The sequence below is a fragment of the Lasioglossum baleicum genome, chromosome 15 (genome assembly GCF_051020765.1).
Source record: "Lasioglossum baleicum chromosome 15, iyLasBale1, whole genome shotgun sequence".
NCBI classification, from domain to species: domain Eukaryota; kingdom Metazoa; phylum Arthropoda; class Insecta; order Hymenoptera; family Halictidae; genus Lasioglossum; species Lasioglossum baleicum.
In genome coordinates, this window is record NC_134943.1 from 9,534,476 (window position 1) to 9,551,943 (window position 17,468).

The 17,468-nt window shown below is 42.2% G+C and overlaps 5 protein-coding genes across 6 annotated transcripts in view; 2 read left to right on the forward strand and 3 right to left on the reverse strand.

Moving 5' to 3' along the window:
* LOC143216192 (disintegrin and metalloproteinase domain-containing protein 10) overlaps positions 1–5,606 on the forward strand; it is a 77,492-nt gene extending 71,886 nt beyond the window's left edge. The window contains exon 18 of the mRNA XM_076439032.1: positions 126–5,606. Within this exon, the coding sequence (XP_076295147.1) occupies positions 126–950 (825 nt within the window). The 3' untranslated portion in view covers positions 951–5,606. The remainder of the gene's footprint in view (positions 1–125) is intronic.
* LOC143216203 (uncharacterized) lies at positions 2,056–7,494 on the reverse strand. Of its 2 annotated transcripts, none has more exons than XM_076439057.1 (5): positions 7,357–7,494; positions 6,948–7,194; positions 6,137–6,837; positions 5,901–6,039; positions 2,056–5,825 (listed from the first exon to the last, which is right to left on the reverse strand). In XM_076439057.1, exons 2-5 carry the CDS (start codon positions 7,192–7,194, stop codon positions 5,635–5,637), a joined length of 1,278 nt encoding a protein of 425 aa, XP_076295172.1. In that variant the 5' UTR covers positions 7,357–7,494; the 3' UTR covers positions 2,056–5,634. The 2 variants fall into 2 exon arrangements, with proteins under 2 accessions (XP_076295172.1, XP_076295171.1); XM_076439056.1 differs by having other exon boundaries at positions 6,948–7,270; positions 7,357–7,489.
* Positions 7,306–10,506, reverse strand: Abs (ATP-dependent RNA helicase abstrakt). The gene is made up of 11 exons (XM_076439045.1): positions 10,272–10,506; positions 9,948–10,025; positions 9,587–9,857; positions 9,180–9,525; positions 8,963–9,096; positions 8,737–8,893; positions 8,503–8,665; positions 8,078–8,378; positions 7,848–7,997; positions 7,586–7,768; positions 7,306–7,516 (listed from the first exon to the last, which is right to left on the reverse strand). Exons 2-11 carry the CDS (start codon positions 9,978–9,980, stop codon positions 7,380–7,382), a joined length of 1,875 nt encoding a protein of 624 aa, XP_076295160.1. The 5' UTR covers positions 9,981–10,025; positions 10,272–10,506; the 3' UTR covers positions 7,306–7,379.
* LOC143216194 (peroxisomal N(1)-acetyl-spermine/spermidine oxidase) lies at positions 8,786–17,373 on the forward strand. The gene is made up of 12 exons (XM_076439034.1): positions 8,786–8,906; positions 11,050–11,231; positions 11,559–11,820; positions 13,906–14,119; positions 14,301–14,531; positions 14,688–14,819; positions 14,902–15,101; positions 15,227–15,350; positions 15,411–15,517; positions 16,346–16,524; positions 16,618–17,075; positions 17,234–17,373. The coding sequence occupies exons 1-12, from the start codon at positions 8,884–8,886 to the stop codon at positions 17,354–17,356; spliced, it is 2,235 nt and encodes a 744-aa protein (XP_076295149.1). The 5' UTR covers positions 8,786–8,883; the 3' UTR covers positions 17,357–17,373.
* Positions 11,798–13,661, reverse strand: LOC143216208 (uncharacterized). The gene is made up of 7 exons (XM_076439063.1): positions 13,391–13,661; positions 13,000–13,243; positions 12,727–12,922; positions 12,522–12,649; positions 12,279–12,461; positions 12,040–12,209; positions 11,798–11,965 (listed from the first exon to the last, which is right to left on the reverse strand). The coding sequence occupies exons 1-7, from the start codon at positions 13,402–13,404 to the stop codon at positions 11,833–11,835; spliced, it is 1,068 nt and encodes a 355-aa protein (XP_076295178.1). The 5' UTR covers positions 13,405–13,661; the 3' UTR covers positions 11,798–11,832.
* Positions 17,374–17,468: the final 95 nt, after the last annotated feature.

Here is a 17,468-nt window from a genome sequence, read left to right on the forward strand (position 1 = left end):
CAGAATTCATCTTCAGTTTATTAGAGTCATTCCAATCGATACAGACAATTTTTATTTTGTATAAAGAACTCTCTAGAGTCCAAGAGCTTTATCTAGCCAGATACTAACATCAGTCTTGCTTAAAGGATGTATTGAAGAAGAAGAAACAGCCGCAGCCAAAGAGAGCGCCAGCAATCCCAGTGGAAGACTTCGCCAGGAAGCGATCAGCAGAAGCAACAGCGGCAGCCGTAGTTCCAGAGAACAAGCGTAAGAAGACGTCCCCAACGAGAGAGAAGCAGACCTCGAACAACACGGCGGCCAGCAACTCGGAGAGCGACAAGAGGAAGCGAAAGAAGCAGCACAAAAAGGAAGTGATCGACTATTCTACGATCCAGGCGGAGAAAGAATCTGAGCCAAACGCGGATCCGAAGAGCAAGGTTCGATCCTGGCTGCTGGCTTCATCGCAGTGTAGACCAGAGACGATTAGAACAACCGGCACGGGTCTGCCGAAGAGCAAATCGACTCCGGTGGGTCTGACCAGCGCAGGGATTAGGCTACCAGTCACCAGACAAGTGAATGTCTCGCGAAGACCTCCGGAGGCCAGGGAACCGAAGCCTTCGTCTGCTAACGCTGCGAGAAAGGAGAGGGCGAAGCTGCAGGTGGTGTACAAGCCGCCGTTCAGGTTCAGCGTGAAGCTGAAGAAGTCAGACAAGGTAGCTCAAGTGCCTGCCCAACCGGCGAACGCGAGCCACCCGAACGGCAGATCGAAGCTGCCGAGGGCCGGCGTGCTGCTCAGGACTGCCAAGAAGAAGGACAGGGTCAGAATAGGCAGGGCCAGACAAATAGCACCTACAGGAATCGGAAACGGTGCGGGTGATTTACCTGAGCCGGCCAATTCTGACCTGCACACTGTCCCATCCGACCTGGAGGTGCTGCTGTCCGAGAGCGAGTTCCTGTTCTCGGACACGTGACACCGTCCCCAGACCATGCTGTTCCGAGCGGGGCTTCGAAACTGTTATCACGGCGATTCCGATTCGTGAGACGGCCCCGAAGAACCTTTACTCCGAACGACTGCTACGGAGAACCGAAATGTCCAACTGTTATCATCCCATAGGTAGTGTCATTGTTCATTGAAATGTGAAAGGGGCTCGTTTAGAAGAAATTTTGATTGCCATATTTTTGTAGAAGCTTCCCTCTATGCATTTCGAGATAGCATCCCTTAAAATGTGCATTTTAAGCATTTAGATTGTACTTCACCCATTGGAAAAGAAAGAATCGTTTGAGATAATAGTTGGAGATTGCAGTCCTTCGTAACAGCTACTCTGGACAAAAGTTCTTCGCAACCGTCTCAATCAGAATCGTTGTATAACAGTTTTAAACAATTATTTTCGGAACCGTTTCAAGCCTTGGTTCCGAGGAATCCCGTCCGATTCCATTTTGGAGTTTTGCCTTGATCTCGCTGACAACGGGTATGATACGGTAGGGGGTCGTTCTTACTCTTCAACCTAAATTAAGGCGTGAGACTTAAAAATACAATTTCCAACCTCCATAGCAAAGACCACAGAGAATCAAAATGCAATTAAAACGTTGGTTGTCGGCGAGATCGAGTAACGGAAAAGCACGGCTCGTTTTCGATGCACGATTCTCCCTCGTTTGCGTCGCTCTACCGTTTTGTTTCTTATTGAATCAAACCGGACCAAGCGCGCGACGCCAACGAGGAAAAATCGTGGTTGTTAGTTGGTGCGCGGCTGCCGCACGTTTTTATTCCGACGACTAGGACAAAAGAGAAACGCGAAAGCCCCGAAACGAGCTTTTTCAGTTCTACCGTGCTGGAATTTATTTTTCTACGGGTATGTGTAACGCGAAACGCAGCCGCCGCGCGCGTATTTACACGTATTGCGTACGCTTTCGCTCTTCTTCACGTCTTCCTAGGGTAATGTGTACGCGCGTCAGTACGTATACGTGTCGTGTGGACGATGACGGTACCGTAGAACATAGTACACGTTTTTTTTTTAATGGAAGAATGCACCTCGTAACACCGCGCGCCAGTGCTAGTTTCACACGAGACCCAAGCCAAGTTTTCTTCTTCCAAAGAAAAGGGGCCAAATTCAACTTTTAAAAATCGAAAGACTACGCGCGAGGAGAAGCTGACGAACGCGTTAGATCTCGCGCAGAGTGTGCCGACAGTTTCACTGCACTGCGGACTTTATGCATTTGACAGTATAGAACGGTGACAAGACAATTTGGAGAACATCAATACATTATCTGGCAAATGTTGCGTTACAAAAGTGACGCGACATGTAATTTTCGATATGATAGATGCTTTATTCTATTATTTTCCGTAAGTGAATTCTTATAAATTTAGTGTTATTTCCTATCGTTTGAAATTAGTAAAACAAGAATTAATCATTTAGTTGCCATTTCCTGCAATCGGTGTAGAAAATTTTGCACAAAGATTCGCAGTCCAGAAATCGCTATACTAGACCTAGGTTATTCGAGAAATAATATCAATTCCCTTGGGAATCTCTTGCTTTCGGTTTGCGTCGTGATTTTGGGACACTCTGTAGCTGTAAGATCGTAACGAGAAATGAATTACAGCGTTTCCTTTATAATGTCGCGTTAGAAAGCAGATCAAATTGTTTCTGTTTCTCCTGAACGTCTAACTGATCGTTCTAAGGAGAGAGACGTTACGGAGGGAACACTGTACAGTAATTTCTAGCGCGAGATACCGTCGTATTTTCAGGACTATAAAAGACACTTGTAAACTATCGCTGTATCGTGCCTATTATCGTACACCGCTCTTCGAAACTCGGATAAAAGGGATCTCGCAGTCGGAGAGGAGAACACTTTGCTTTCCTGGCGACGATAGTCGTCAGAGAGACAGGATGTCCGCAGGCAGAGGTCCTCGAACGTGTCTGTATACTTGGAAGTGACGATAGCGAGGCGGCTGGACCATAATCAGTAACTTCATCCTCTGAAAAATTTCCCGAACTAATTTTGAAGATGGCTAAAAGGAAAAGTAAACTTAAATCGAGGAGCGATTTGCAATGGTCGAGATGTTAAAAGAATTCTGTTTAGAACCTCTGTTTATGGTCTTGCGTGGTAGCTACGCCGCTGCATCGTTGCGTCCAAGTATGGCGGGTTGCCTGCGCTTGCTGTTGATCTAACGTACTATTCTCATGGTTCCTATTTAGCCGGCAAATCCTAACATTGCGGTGTAAACCTTGCCGGATCGTTTGCATTTTCCAGTGCATAAGTGATGACGATGATGTTGACGATATGATGATGATAATGATGATGATGATGTTGATCATGATGACGATGACGACGACGATGATGATGGTGTCGACGACGTGAATGGAAGCTCGTCGAGCTATTTATATTTTTGAGACTGTATAAAGAATACGAGTTCGACGAACGACACGCTCCACTAGCTTTCCGTGAGTTTCATTTGCCCCCGTCGGATCGTGTGTAGATCAATTAGCTAGACACTCAATCGCGGTGCTATTAGTCGATACTCGGTCAAACGGATTCTTTCATCCGCGAGACATTCCCCGCCGCTTTAAGTGTAAAAAACGAAACTTCAAGAGCGCAGTCCACGAGTTTTAAGTTCCTCTCTGTCGCAGATCGCTTCGGGAATCCCCGTCGTAGACGAAATACTCAACGCCATTCCGAATCTATCCGGCCCACGTCTGAGATACTCTTCTGCCACTTCTCGATCATTATCCCGCGACTATTGCGATTCCAAAAAACGGTGGAAGTCCAGATTCGCTTTGAATCGCGACAGACGCTCCCATTGGCGGTAGCATTCGCAACAATGTCAAAGCCGCCGCTGGGATGCGAAATCGTTTGAGTGTTACGTACGTACAGCGTGTTTAAATCCCGCTAATCTGGCACTCGAACGGTTAATTAGAAGACGGGGGTGGGCGGACCGTTTCTCCGATAATCGCGAGAATCCCGGACAAATACTGCCACGGAAAAATCACTCGGTCTTCGTCTCGACCCTGCTCGTTTGCTCATCTCCGACTAGAGCCGGCTGCCGCGATGCGAAACGAGCAAACACAGAGTCCGCTTGTGTCTATACATACGTGCGTGTGCGTGTACTTAAGCCGTAAGGATATGTGATTTTACTGTTACGCGAGTTTACTAATTACACGTATAGCGGCCGCGCGCGCGTGGCCACCACTTAATTGACCCATTGGCCTAATACCGTCTAAGCAGTTAGTTAGAAATACTCTCTCGAACGGGCCGCGGACGTTCTGTCCCGTTCAATTTCTACCCCTTGTTTCGTCAGAAATCTTTAGAAATAAATTGAAAGACAGAGCGAGAGAGCGAGAGAGGAAAGAGAGAATATGTGTCGATAAGCAATTAACGCGCGAGTCAACGTAGGCGAATGGGTTGTGTAAGGAAATGTGATTTTACTTTTAAGACCGATCTGTGTTACATTCCGGGAGACTTCGCCGGTTCTGCGCCAGTGGCCATGTCGCCTGACACCCTTGTTGTTCAATTGTTACCCCCCACCCGGGAGAGCTGTTAGGTAGACGATTATTTAGTCCGCTGCAATAATAAGCAGCTGTATAATAGGCCAGAGCCGCTCGAAGACATGCAGATCCCAACGTTAGGTGTAGATTATAATACTTGACTCCCCCAGCATATCCGTTTTTATCGTAAATCGCGTAGGAGATCCACGAGGAAACGATCAGATATCATTTTCTTTTCCACGATCTCAGTGATAACCGGACTGCGGATCTTTATGCATTGGGCGTCCATTTTCCTCGGTTAATTAATTGGAGAGCGACCATGGCGACTAGCCAGTTCACCGAGGAAATAAAACTAACGTTCATACATTTTATAGTTATATCCCTCCGACCACTCGGGTGCTCGTTTATTTCGCTGCTCCGAAAAACCGTTCCCCGCTAGCGAAGCCAGTGTGAATGGGATGTATTCGTGATTCGGGAGGGTTCCTGGGATCGGAAGCGGCGGTTGTAGCGCGAAGGATCCCCAGAGAACGCTTCCCCGACTGCCAAGAAAAATCTGATCGGCGGAACGGAGACACTCGACCGGTTCCCATCCGATTTTTCTCTAGTTGAACACGCCCGAGGCGCGACTGTTAATTTATCACTGGACTGCGGGTGTTATGCATCCATACCGTATACTATCACCGTGAAAAATCTGCAAAATCTGTACGCGATTTCAATTTCGATTTAACCCTTAGTTGGTATTGTTGTAATTTGCAATTTCATAATTCTCGCGTTCTTTCGTTATAGTCGGATCCGGATGTCAATCCGAATTTCGGGTTATAATGAATAATTCAAATAGCAAAAGCCCTAGTTAAAAGATTAGTTCCCTTTCAAATCATCGACGTTAATCTCATTGTTGTCAAACCAACTAAGAGTTAAGCGAGCCGATTATTTTCTCAAGTTCTTATGCGAGCCCGGCTTGTCACACGGATTTGCATGAACACCCGCAGTTTATTTATTACGTACTTGTATCTTATATAAGATGGGGCTGCTGTATTTTTACACGGACTTTGTACAAATAACGAGAGCCACGAAAACCGCGAGGGCGACGCCGTTCGCGCACCATTGCATATAACTGTATACCAATAAATAGACGTAGAAATAGTCTGAGTATCTTTCAGAGGATCGTGTATTCCTATACCTTGTTCAAAGCACTCTCCGAAAAACATTTTACTCTTGCTTTTGCGCAAACTTCGCTGTCCCCGCGTATCCCCTTGCCATCTTGTCTTGCTGCTTCAACCTTGATCCGCCTACCTGCGGTTTCTTCTTCGAATCGCAGTCTGTTCTTCGTTATAGTTTCTCTCAGCTCGTTTCCGTACTTGAGAACTGCAAGATGATTATTCTAAGAACGATGTTTTTTTATAGTTTACACGCGAAAGTAAGTGTGTAAATTAAGTATACTTTCTTCTCGACGCTTTTCTTCCTTCTTCCTCTCCTCTATTTCAAGCTTCCTCCGTTCCTCGACAAGGTACCTTGCAAAAGCTGCGTCGATCGCGTCGTCCTTTGCTTTTCTCTCAGCTGCAATCACCCGACTTCTCACCTATAATTATTTTATCTTACAATTAGAACTGCGTTCCTCAATGCAGGTGGCAACATTTCACGATCCACAGATTGAACAACGTTTCCGTAGACATTACCATATCCTGCATAAGCTCTTTTGCCATTCGTTTCTTCTCCAACGCCAGCCTAATCACCTCGTTAGCCAGTTCACTATCTCTCTCAGCTAGGAACAAATCCCGACAGATTCTCTCACGCTCCAGTTTCTTAAATTCCGCGTCCAGGATCTGCTTCCCCACCTTCTGCGCCATTGCTTCCTTCCCTGATTGAGTATCAGTCTTCTGCTCGGCTTCCTTCTTCTGCAGAGTCTCCTTTTCGGCGATGATCTTCTCGATTTCATCGTGCTCCTTCTTCAGAACTTCCTTGCGCTTGCTCTTCCAGATCTGTCTGGCCTTCAGGAAAGCGTCCCTCTCGGCTTGCTGCAATGCAGCTTTCTCCATCTTCTGCTTCTCCGCCTCCACTTCCTCCTGGTGTAAAGTTTCCCCGGCCTCTTCCATGATCTTGCGTTCTCTATGCTTCTCTTCCTCCAATTCACGTTGCCTGCGACGATTGTTGATCTGCTGGTTCTGCAGTTCTCTTCTGTAATTCAACTTCTTCTTCAGCAGGTGCTCCAAATCCTCCTCGTCGCGACGTAGAAAGGTATCGGACGATTGTAAACGCGTTGCGTCCTTTCGTTTCTCTTCAGTCAGCTTTGCTTCTAAATCCTGAATGACGAGATCGGGAACTATCCGGCGAGTGTTCCTTTCCTTCAGCTTTCGGAAAGACTCCTGTTGCTCGTGATCTGTGCGAGGAAACAAATTTTTTTCACAATCTCAATAATCGTAAATTAAAGATATTAGAACTCGTCATTTTGACGAGTCCCGTAAACCGCGTGTTGATTCGGGAATTTACGTTTGCGAAGCGCCAACTCTTCAGCAAGTTTCTCGTCCCGTTCCATCCGACGTAACTTCAAGTCAAAGGCCTCTTTGGCACGCTGCAGCTCTTCTGCTTCCGTTGCAATCCTCCGCTCGATGTGTTGTCGACGCAACCGCTGCTTTATGTCACTCTTCTTCAACAACATTCGTCGACGGTTCGCCATCTCGTCCTCCTTCTTCTCCTTCAGCCTCTCCAGCTCTTCATCATCCTCTCTCACCTGCATCTTCAGAATTCACTGAGAAATTCCCTTCCTGTTCTACTGTCAAACTCGTATCGATGCCGGAAACATAAACGCATCGCTTGCGAAACATTAAAAAAAAATTGCAACCGCGTGTAAATAGCGTAATATACATTTTATTCGCATAAAAACTATGTACAAACTTACAATTACAAATTAATTTTTAAAATTTAATAGTCAGCCGCATTGCTAGCCAAATAATCCCGGCGTCCAATGTTCGACGCCTGTTTGTTTTGGATTGCCTCCAGCTTTGGACACTCCGTGATTCTGTGACCGAGACCACCGCAGTAACTGCAGCCACGTTCGTCTAAAACATAACACGATTTATCAATGAACAATCAATTGATTAATTGCAAAAGTAATCGAAGAAACCTACCTCCCAAGTTGAGGTACTTCTCGTTCTCGGAACAGAGCTCCAACAGGAAGGGTGGAACCTTTTGTTTCGCCTCCATGAGTAAATGCTTCAAATCCAGCAACACAGACTCGTCGTTCGCCTTATTTATAAAAGTAGTCGCTATTCCTGTACGCCCAGAACGACCAGTTCTTCCGATCCTATGCACTGTAATCACCATAACGTAAAGATCGTTAATTAAGATATAATTTTTTTCCACATACACCGGGTACGTATAATAACGTACCATAATTTTCCACGTCGTCGGGCATATCGTAATTGATTACATGCTGCACATCGGCGAAGTCGAGACCCTTAGATGCAACATCCGTCGCAACCAGCACATCTTTTCGACCACCGCGGAAAGCTTCCACGGACCGCGATCTCTCTTCTTGATCTATAACAGAGACATTTTTCTACTGACTCCGCACGAAATAAGAATACCCCCTTAATGTCGCCTTTCAGCAATCCCCATACCTTTTCCACCGTGTATTGCCACCGCCTCGACACCCTTCAGCAATAAATATTCATGAATAGCGTCCACGTCTTGTTTCTTTTCCGCAAATATTAATACTGGTGGTGTAGTCTTCTGCAAGCACTCCAGCAAATACACAATTTTAGCTTCTTGTTTAACATATTCCACCTCCTGGATCACGTTCATTGACGCTGCACCGGCACGACCCACGTTGATCGTCACGGGTTTTACCAGAGCGGAGCGAGCAAAATTTTGAATCTTCTTTGGCATGGTGGCGGAGAAGAGTAAAGTTTGTCTTTGACCCTAAAAGTATGCAATTTTTTAACATATGGCCAAAGAAAATTATTGTAAATATCTAGAGGTGTGTAGCCCGATATTCTTGTGTTCTTCACACCTCTACAAATATCGCATTGCAAAATACAATTACCCTGAAGAACGAGAAAATCGTTCGCACGTCTTCCTCGAAACCCATATCGATCATGCGATCTGCTTCATCCATGCACAGGTAACGACACACGCTCAATTTCACCATTTTCTTGTCCAGCATGTCCATCAAGCGTCCAGGAGTGGCTACCATGATATGTACGCCCCTGCAATCAACACAGTTGCATTATTACAAAATACAACCGAGAAATCGCTCGGGTATTAACAATTCACGTACTTATTAATAACTTCTAAGGACTCGGAAACAGGCACGCCGCCAATTGCCAGGCAACTGCGGATTTCGGGACAGCTAGTTTGGCGTAAACTGTTTGTATAGTGTCTAATAATATCGTAGGTTTGTTTCGCTAATTCTCGTGACGGACAGATGATAAGGCCTATAAGACAAAAGTGAGCACAAATAATCAAACTTTCTCATTCAGTGATCAGAATACAAAGATATTCACCGTATGGCCCCTCATTTCTTATGAACGGCATGGCTACTTCCTGCTCCAAACAGAACATTATAATTGGTAATACAAATACCAATGTCTTTCCGCTACCAGTGAACGCAATACCGATCATATCGCGACCAGATAATCTACAATGTTTGGAAAATAGAATTAGAATAGCATTCTACCAAATCGAGAAAGAAATATCGATGCTTGTAGAGTAGATACTAACACCGTAGGTATCCCTTGGACTTGAATGGGTGTGGGTTTGACAATGCCCTTCTGTTCCAAACCATTCAGGATCCCCCTATGGAATTTCATCTCCTTAAAACTTTTGAGAGGCGGTGGAACATCGTCCCCTTCCACCAGAATTCTGAGCTTCCTTCTGAGCCTCTCGTGTCTCAATTCGCCAAAAGCTAACACCGTTCTAGGTGGTCTCCAACTGGTTTTTATAGGATCTTCGTACTGAATACCCTTTGCCAATTCAGCTACACCCATCAAAGCCTTGTTTTCGGCTACACTCTCCAAGATCTTCTCCTCCTCCTTCAATTGCTTTTCCATAGCACTCTCTTTCTTGGCTAAATATTTCATTGATCAATTAATTTATATTTAAACACGATTTTGTTAGTAAATATATACCTTCCGCCAGTTTCTTTAACTCCGTATGCTGGTCCAATAAGGAGATATTTGACTTTCTCCCCCATACTTGTCCATCGTCGTCGTCTGCATCGTCTCTCTCATTTTCACTGCTACTTTTTCCAATGAAGCCAGCAGCAGCTTCGTCTTTTAGCTGCCCAAGCTTACCGAGTTTAGTCAGTCGCTGCTTCTTGCGTTCCTTAACCGGTACGTAGGGAACATAGTCATCTTCTTCCACAGGGCTACCCTCCCGCCCTTTCTCTCTTCTATACTTCTGCATGGCAAAATAAATTAGAATTTAGTTCAACAGCTGTTCATTTATACGTGATTTATACCCGAAAATGTGTTCAATCGAAAAACTAACCTTTCGAAGCACCTCATCTCTTTCTTGCGACATGGCTTGCTGTGGCTCAATAACGACTATTTACGAATACGAATACCTCTGAAAATATTTTTAATAATGCAGTCTTGTCATTCAGGTCATTGGAAAAGATTAAAACTGTTATGGTGCCCAAGGTGATTCAGAACTCAGAACCCACCCCCTTCGCTCTATATAATGACCATGCAGTTGATGCAACGTAAATCAAATAAATAAGACCTCTTTCTTGTGACATTGTTACGAATATTGTTGAAATATTTCGCAGCCGACGATATATTCAAATAATGGATAATATAATAAGTACCTTACCTTTACCTAACCCTGCACCGTAATTTACTCCAGAACATTACATTATGTCGAGCCTAATTCATCGAGTGCGCGCATCACTCTCTGTACATATATTTACAAATTATTCAATATAAAAATTGACAATTCGGCTTGCAAATATTTTTATTACATTTCACTCGATACACGATAACCCTCGATAAATCGAACAATTGTTCGAGTCGAGATATATTCTCGTCTGTGTCGATGGCTGGTCGATGGCACAGTGAATCGAATGAAATTATTCGAGTCGAGTTACATTATTAATTTAAAATTTGTTATTGTCAGATGATTAACAGCTTTTAAGTATCATAAAAAAGAGGAATTAGAAAATATACTTGTAATTGAAATTTACATTAGCTTCTAGTATTTTCTAAGAGATTTGCGTGGTTTCGAACAATATATACTCGCACGAATCGAACGAACGTGAACTAAAGAAAAATAAAATATCTGTAAATCATCAAAACGAATTGTAGATAAATATGATAATAGATACAAAGTTAGAAACACCGATAAATTGTATCTCTGTAAGCTTCCGAACGCTATGTAATACGTATATATCCAATCGTCTGATTGGGTGATAGGTGATATAACAATAGTGCAATACATGCATGCTTATTACATAGTACGTCTCGTGTCGTAGTCACGTAGTCACGTAGTACGATGATCACGATACGGTTATCTGCGTATTTCTTGTTGTACAAACATTATTTATAAGGACTTTATGCGTGAACATCGACCGAACGACGAAAACTTTCCACAGTCTCTTCCTTTGTTGGGAAACATCAAGACGAACAATGATTAACGGACCTAAAATTATTATTATCGGTGCCGGGGCTGCTGGAATTGCCGCGGCGGCTAGATTGTTGGAGAAGGGCTTAGAAAACATAACAATTTTGGAAGGGAAAAATCGAATCGGTGGCAGAATACACACTGTAGAATTTTGTAAGTTAAATTACGTATTTATGACATTTTTCTCTATGTATAAATAATTACTAAAATAGATCGAGATTTTTACGACGAACTTCTCAACTGTAAATAAATACGTTTGTTTTTTTATTATTTAAAATTGCGAGCTTGTAATTTTATAAAAATCAGTTCCAGAAGTTTGTAATGAATGCAGAAAGCTTTTATTTTGCATAGAAATCCACAGTCTAAATAGTTGTTGTATTATTATTTCCCTAAAAGAGATAGCAAAAATATTTTTCAATAATTTTAAGCTGACAAGGTTGCATACATCTTTGATTAACTGTAAATTATTGTTTTTGCCAGCTGACAATGTTGTGGAATTAGGAGCACAATGGGTTCACGGCGAGAAGGGAAATGTTGTTTTTAATCTTGCGTCGCAGGAAAACTTGCTGGATTCGTCGAGATGCTTTAACGATATCGACGCACACGTCTTTGTTACCGCTAAGGGTACAATAATACCGCAGGAAGAGACCTCTGAGACATTCAAGATATATCATGATATATCTGAGAATATAACGGAGGAAATAAACAACGCAAGTTCGTACGGGGAATATTTTATAAAACAGTAAGTAAAGCTTCATTTTGAACGTTTTTGTAAGAGAATGTTATTGATGAATGTATCGATGCTGCTCTCTTTAAACCATGCTTGGAAAGTGGGATGCAAATTTGCAGTAAGAAGCGTATGAATTTCTTTATCAGGTACTATACATCTAAAAAGAAATATATTCATTATATCTGCAATAATATATCAATGTATAAAGGTAAAGAGCACTGAAGAGCACACCTCACACGAAAATTGACGCATCCATATCTCATGTAGTCTAATGTCATTAAGGAGTATATATATTTGATATATTTGCTATCTAATATACTTTGATCATCGCTGTATATCTTTGTATCGCTGTGTATTCTTTCCAGATATCCTTTGGTTAGTATCGGTACGATAAACTTCACCTGGATAGAATTAAAGACAATGAGTAACTTAACAAGTATTCGAGCTATAGATAAACAGAGTCACCTCACTTGATAGAAACAATCGTCTATAAACTGTGATGCTCTACTGTACACATGGTTTGCATGTTCTTGAAGAATCAGTACTCCGATCTTAGCCTCATGAGATCTAAACACTTTAGATATATATTGTGCTGTTTCTAGACCATCTTCTGCAAACGTTAACATAACTCTACATCCATACAACTGTTTATTCTGCCAACAAAAAATCCAACGTTTTTATCTGCACTCGAACTCACTGAATTCTCTTTATACCTTTTTCGTCTGGTTTTGAGAAACTTGTTTAGAGTCGAGAGCTCTAGTTTGCATTTCTTGTGTACTTTCCAGTGGAGTCAAAACCATAGGAGCCCTTGGAATGCTTTTAGTCATCAGTATAGTAGAATCTGCACAAATATAATATTTTTCCAATCATTCGGCGAACGTGAAAAGGTTTATACTTCGGAGATAATAATTGAAGTACCAGAAACTGGAGTTTCCTGTTGAATAGCATCCAGCAAGTCGGAAATGTTGTCTTTTATCCGATTGATCACATCGAATCGACGCATTTGCTGCAAGGCACTCAAAATTTTGTCTATAGTTGCTCCAACATCTTGCACATACGCTAACAGTACGTAATAAGTAGGGTCCTGCTGGCCTTTGAAGTCATAATCTATGCACTGCGAGGAAACAGGCCATTAGACAACACCCGAACCACATTTCCAACTAAACGCGTTAACATGGCACCGATGCATACACGTATTTGCTCCATGGTCAGACCCATGTGCGTTGCAAATTCCTGCCAGCCACAATACGCCTTTCCTGTGGCAGTAGAACTCAGCAACAAGCATAATTTCTGCAATGTTGGTCGCCCAACCTGTTCGAACAAATAGGATGCATGGATTCGGCAAGTGGCCCTTTGGATACTTAATGCAACGGTGTCCAAATTCGGTGGACCATCAACTTCGTTCCTCAATTTTTCTAGTTCTGGATCAAAATTGCTGAAAATTGTATATCAATATTACAAACACACTCTTATCTGTGTTTTTAAGAGAGATTCTTATCTACTCTTACGAGGACAGTTAATCCATCTTTGAATTGTATTTTTCTTGGTACATATTCGATCAGGACTTAAGACGGGGTCTTACCTTTTGGCAAACATGATAAAAAATCGGTGGGAGAAGAAGATGTGTTTTGACACTATCCCTCTTTGCAGCTACGCTGCGTCCGCGGTATAATTAGAAATATATTTTCGTGTATGTACAGTTAACAATGCGATAGAAGAACACCGCGAAGAGTTATGCAAAATGCTCTGTATGTTCTGAGAAGCTGCGAGCTTCATGACACGCGTATACACGCCAACATCTTTAATTCACTCGACAATCCAGTTGTAACACATTTACTATAGTTTCCCCACCACTATTTACATCAAGGTCGATGACTCAACGCGTGCTGGTTTTGCCGCCAGAATTCAGAATCTGCGTAATTCTGCGTTCAATCAACTACGAAATTAGAAGCTCCCCAAAATTTACAATTCAATGTTTCAGAGATAAATTATTTCGAAATATCCCGAACATTTTTATCGCGTAAAAACAGAAATGATGTCAGGGTTTATTTGTAATTTAAATGCGATTCAATTAATGAGAGCACTTTTTCGTTCCAGGTTTTATAAAAATTTTGAGGAGAATCCATTTACTACACGAGATAGGGCCGAGCAGCTTTTGGACTGGATGCAAAAATTTGATAATTCGATTCAATGCAGCGATTCCTGGTTCGACGTTTCTGCAAAGGGGATTACAGAGTATTGGACGTGCGAGGGAGATGCTGTGCTTAATTGGAAATACCACGGCTACAAAACGCTGTTCGATTTGTTATCTGTACGTCTTATTTTAAGCGATTTCAATTATCTCTGAACGCGAATGTCTTGAGATCAACCCTTGGACGGCGGATAATTCTTATGATTTGTAGACACGTTAATACATTATGATTATACGTTAATACGTTAAAGATTCTGTCTATAGAAAAGACACTTTGTATATTTTACTGATTTTTACACAGAGGCTGTCGAACACGAAACACATATTGCCCATAAAGGAGAAAGTAGAGTTTAATAAGGACGTTTGTAACGTTGATTATACATCCAGTAACAATATAATTGTGAAGACAAAGGATGGCGCAAAGTACACGGCATCTCACGTTATATTCACTCCTTCTCTTGGAGTTCTGAAAGAGAAGCAAGCTACAATGTTCACGCCGAGTTTGCCCGAGTCCAAGCAACAAGCGATAAAGGCACGGTAAAATTGTGATGCTAGTTGCAAACATTCAGGGGCTACATACATCTAAAAACAATCGAATAAAATATTTAGAAGTGTTTGATGCCCGTGTTTGTAGCACGTGATTACATTTTATACTTATCATAAAGTTAACACGCAACGCATTATCTAGGGTCTGAACATTGGAACCGTGAACAAAATCTTCCTCGAATTCCCGCACAGATGGTGGTCAGAGGATTGCGCTGGCTTTGGTTTAATATGGTCCAAGGAGGACAAGAAAGAGTTTCTCGAGTCTCACGGACAAGTAAAGTTGCATTTAATGTAACTGTGTGCGTTTTGCTATTGCCCCGCGAGTGTATTAAATTTGAATTTGATATGTGACTTAGGAATGCGAATGGCTGTGCGATGTTTTTACATTTGTCGCGGTAGACTATCAGTCGCGGATATTATCCACCTGGATTTCCGGCAAGTACGCGAGACACATGGAGACGCTCTCCGACGACGAAGTGTCCGAGGGATTATGGCTTTTGTTGAAAACGTTTCTAGATAAGACACACAATATCCCACGATTTGATAAAATGATTAGGTAATAATTTACGACCGGACTGCGATCTACGAGCGATGTAAAAAGATTTTGCATAAAGATCCGCTGTCTATTTACAACATATTTGTTCATGTTGGAGCACTAGGACAGTTCTTCTTTGTTTGTAGATCGTCATGGCATACCGATGAACATTTCCGTGGGTGCTATAGCTTTAGAAGTATCACGACTGAAAAATTAAACGTGGAAGCCAAAGATTTAGCGAAGCCGATCCTCTCAGCTGATGGCAAACCTGTACGTATTTCTGACGATTTTGTACTTGCACAACGAATTAACTATCATAATTGTTTCTAGAGCGTTTTATTTGCTGGAGAAGCAACGCACGACCATTATTATTCGACCGTGCACGGGGCGGTTGAAACAGGATTCAGGGAAGCAGACAGGATAATCGACTTCCATAGGTAAATTCGGAACCGTTTTGATTACCAATTAATTGTTAAGGCTTACTCGGAATCACTAACTGTTGCGTAGACTAGTACAGATTTTCTCGATCACTCGTTTTAGTTGTGATAAAGGATTTTTAATTAAAAATTAAGTAATGATTCTGCGAATGATTAAATGATAAGTAACGCTGAGGTAATGTCTTTGTGCGTGATTTTCATTCGTAGCTATAGTTTGATCATCCTAATCTTCAATATGTGTTAATTTGCAAATCATATCTTTTATCACACACGATTCACTCAGTTTGCTTTAACGGTATAGGGCTGAAACATTACATAAAAATAATATACATATAGTGTTCACGATCATCGACGGTCATTTGTACTTAACTAATCTTCATCTTTCTTTCCTAACAAGGCGAGATATTATTATTGATTAGCTTGCTTTTTCTCAGGCGATTAAAGTCACAGCTCTAGCCAGAGCCGCATGTCTCTTCCTAAAGGATGATGGTAAACTATTAACTCACTTGATGCTTTGCAACATCCGAGCGAGGGTCAATGGCTTCTTATACATGCACTTTTTATCAAAAGCAAATTACTTTTTATGTTTTTTTTATTTTATCTTTTTAAAGGAACACAATTTACACCGGATATACGTCTTTGTTAAATATTTATATACATATATGTATCGTTAATCACGAGAAATATTTAATACCACTATCGTCTTGTTGTTTTTGTCAGTTATATTATATACACATATGTATATCTATATATATATTTACATGTATCAAACATTTGCGTAACTGCAATCAAATGGTAATAAAAAAACTCACAATTCAAATCATGTAGAACGTGTGGTTGGTTAAAGCAAGTAGTAAACAGCTTGGATAAAGTGGGGAGGATGTTGAATACCAGAAACGAAATAACGGAAAGAACAAGAGTTGTGATAGTAGGCGCGGGTATAGCAGGATTGGCTGCCGCGAAGACCTTGGAGGAAGCGAATTTTAAGGACTATCTGTTACTCGAAGGTAAATCAAGGAATATTGTATTGAACTCTGCGTTTACGGAGCATTAACCCAAGAGTTGGAAAAAAATGATATGACCAACAATTTATTTTGCAGCCCAGAGTGAAGTTGGTGGTCGAATACGAACGATACCGTGGAACGAGAGTTGGATAGAATGTGGCGCTCAATTTTTGCACGGCGATAAGAGCCCACTCGGAGAACTGTGCTACCGAAATGACCTAATCTCCGACATCGACTTCCGAGACGGCCAAGGCATGTTTATGCGCAACACTGGTGTCAAGGTAGACGCGGCCTTGGTAGAAGAAATATGCGAACTCGTTCATAACACTCTAGAAGACTGCGAGAACGAAACGAAGTATCTGGAAAAAAATTCTGAAAGTCTGGGTAGAGTACTCAAGAACGCACTGAAGAATCACTTGCAGCAGAGGAACGATCCTCCTGCTGTGGCTAGCATAAAAGAGGAACTGATGGACTGGAATCTCAGGTTTCTCGTGATAGATAACGCGTGTTCAACGCTGGACGACTTGTCCACCAAATACTGGAGCAAGTTTAAGGTGAGAATTACGATGAGTCTCTGCGTCTCGCCTGTTGGTTGATTTACCAGTGGTTGATTTATCAATTTAGCTGATTGATCAGCTACAAACAACCATCGATGTTCAGATGGTTGCAGTATGTACGGGAGAGTATAGAGCGAATATGTATTTTTTTGCAGTTTGTTGGAGGCTCCGAGAATCTCTTATTCAGGAATGGTTACCATAGCTTAACGAAAATCATCGCGAACGGTATAAATAAGGAAAATCTGCGACTGAACACCGCCGTGGATTCCATCGAATAGCATAAGGTGCTCGACAAGGATCTCGAGGCACCCGTTGTATTGAAGTTATCAAACAACACTCGGATCCTCTCCGACTGCGTGATCGTCACTAGCTCTCTCGGTTACTTAAAGG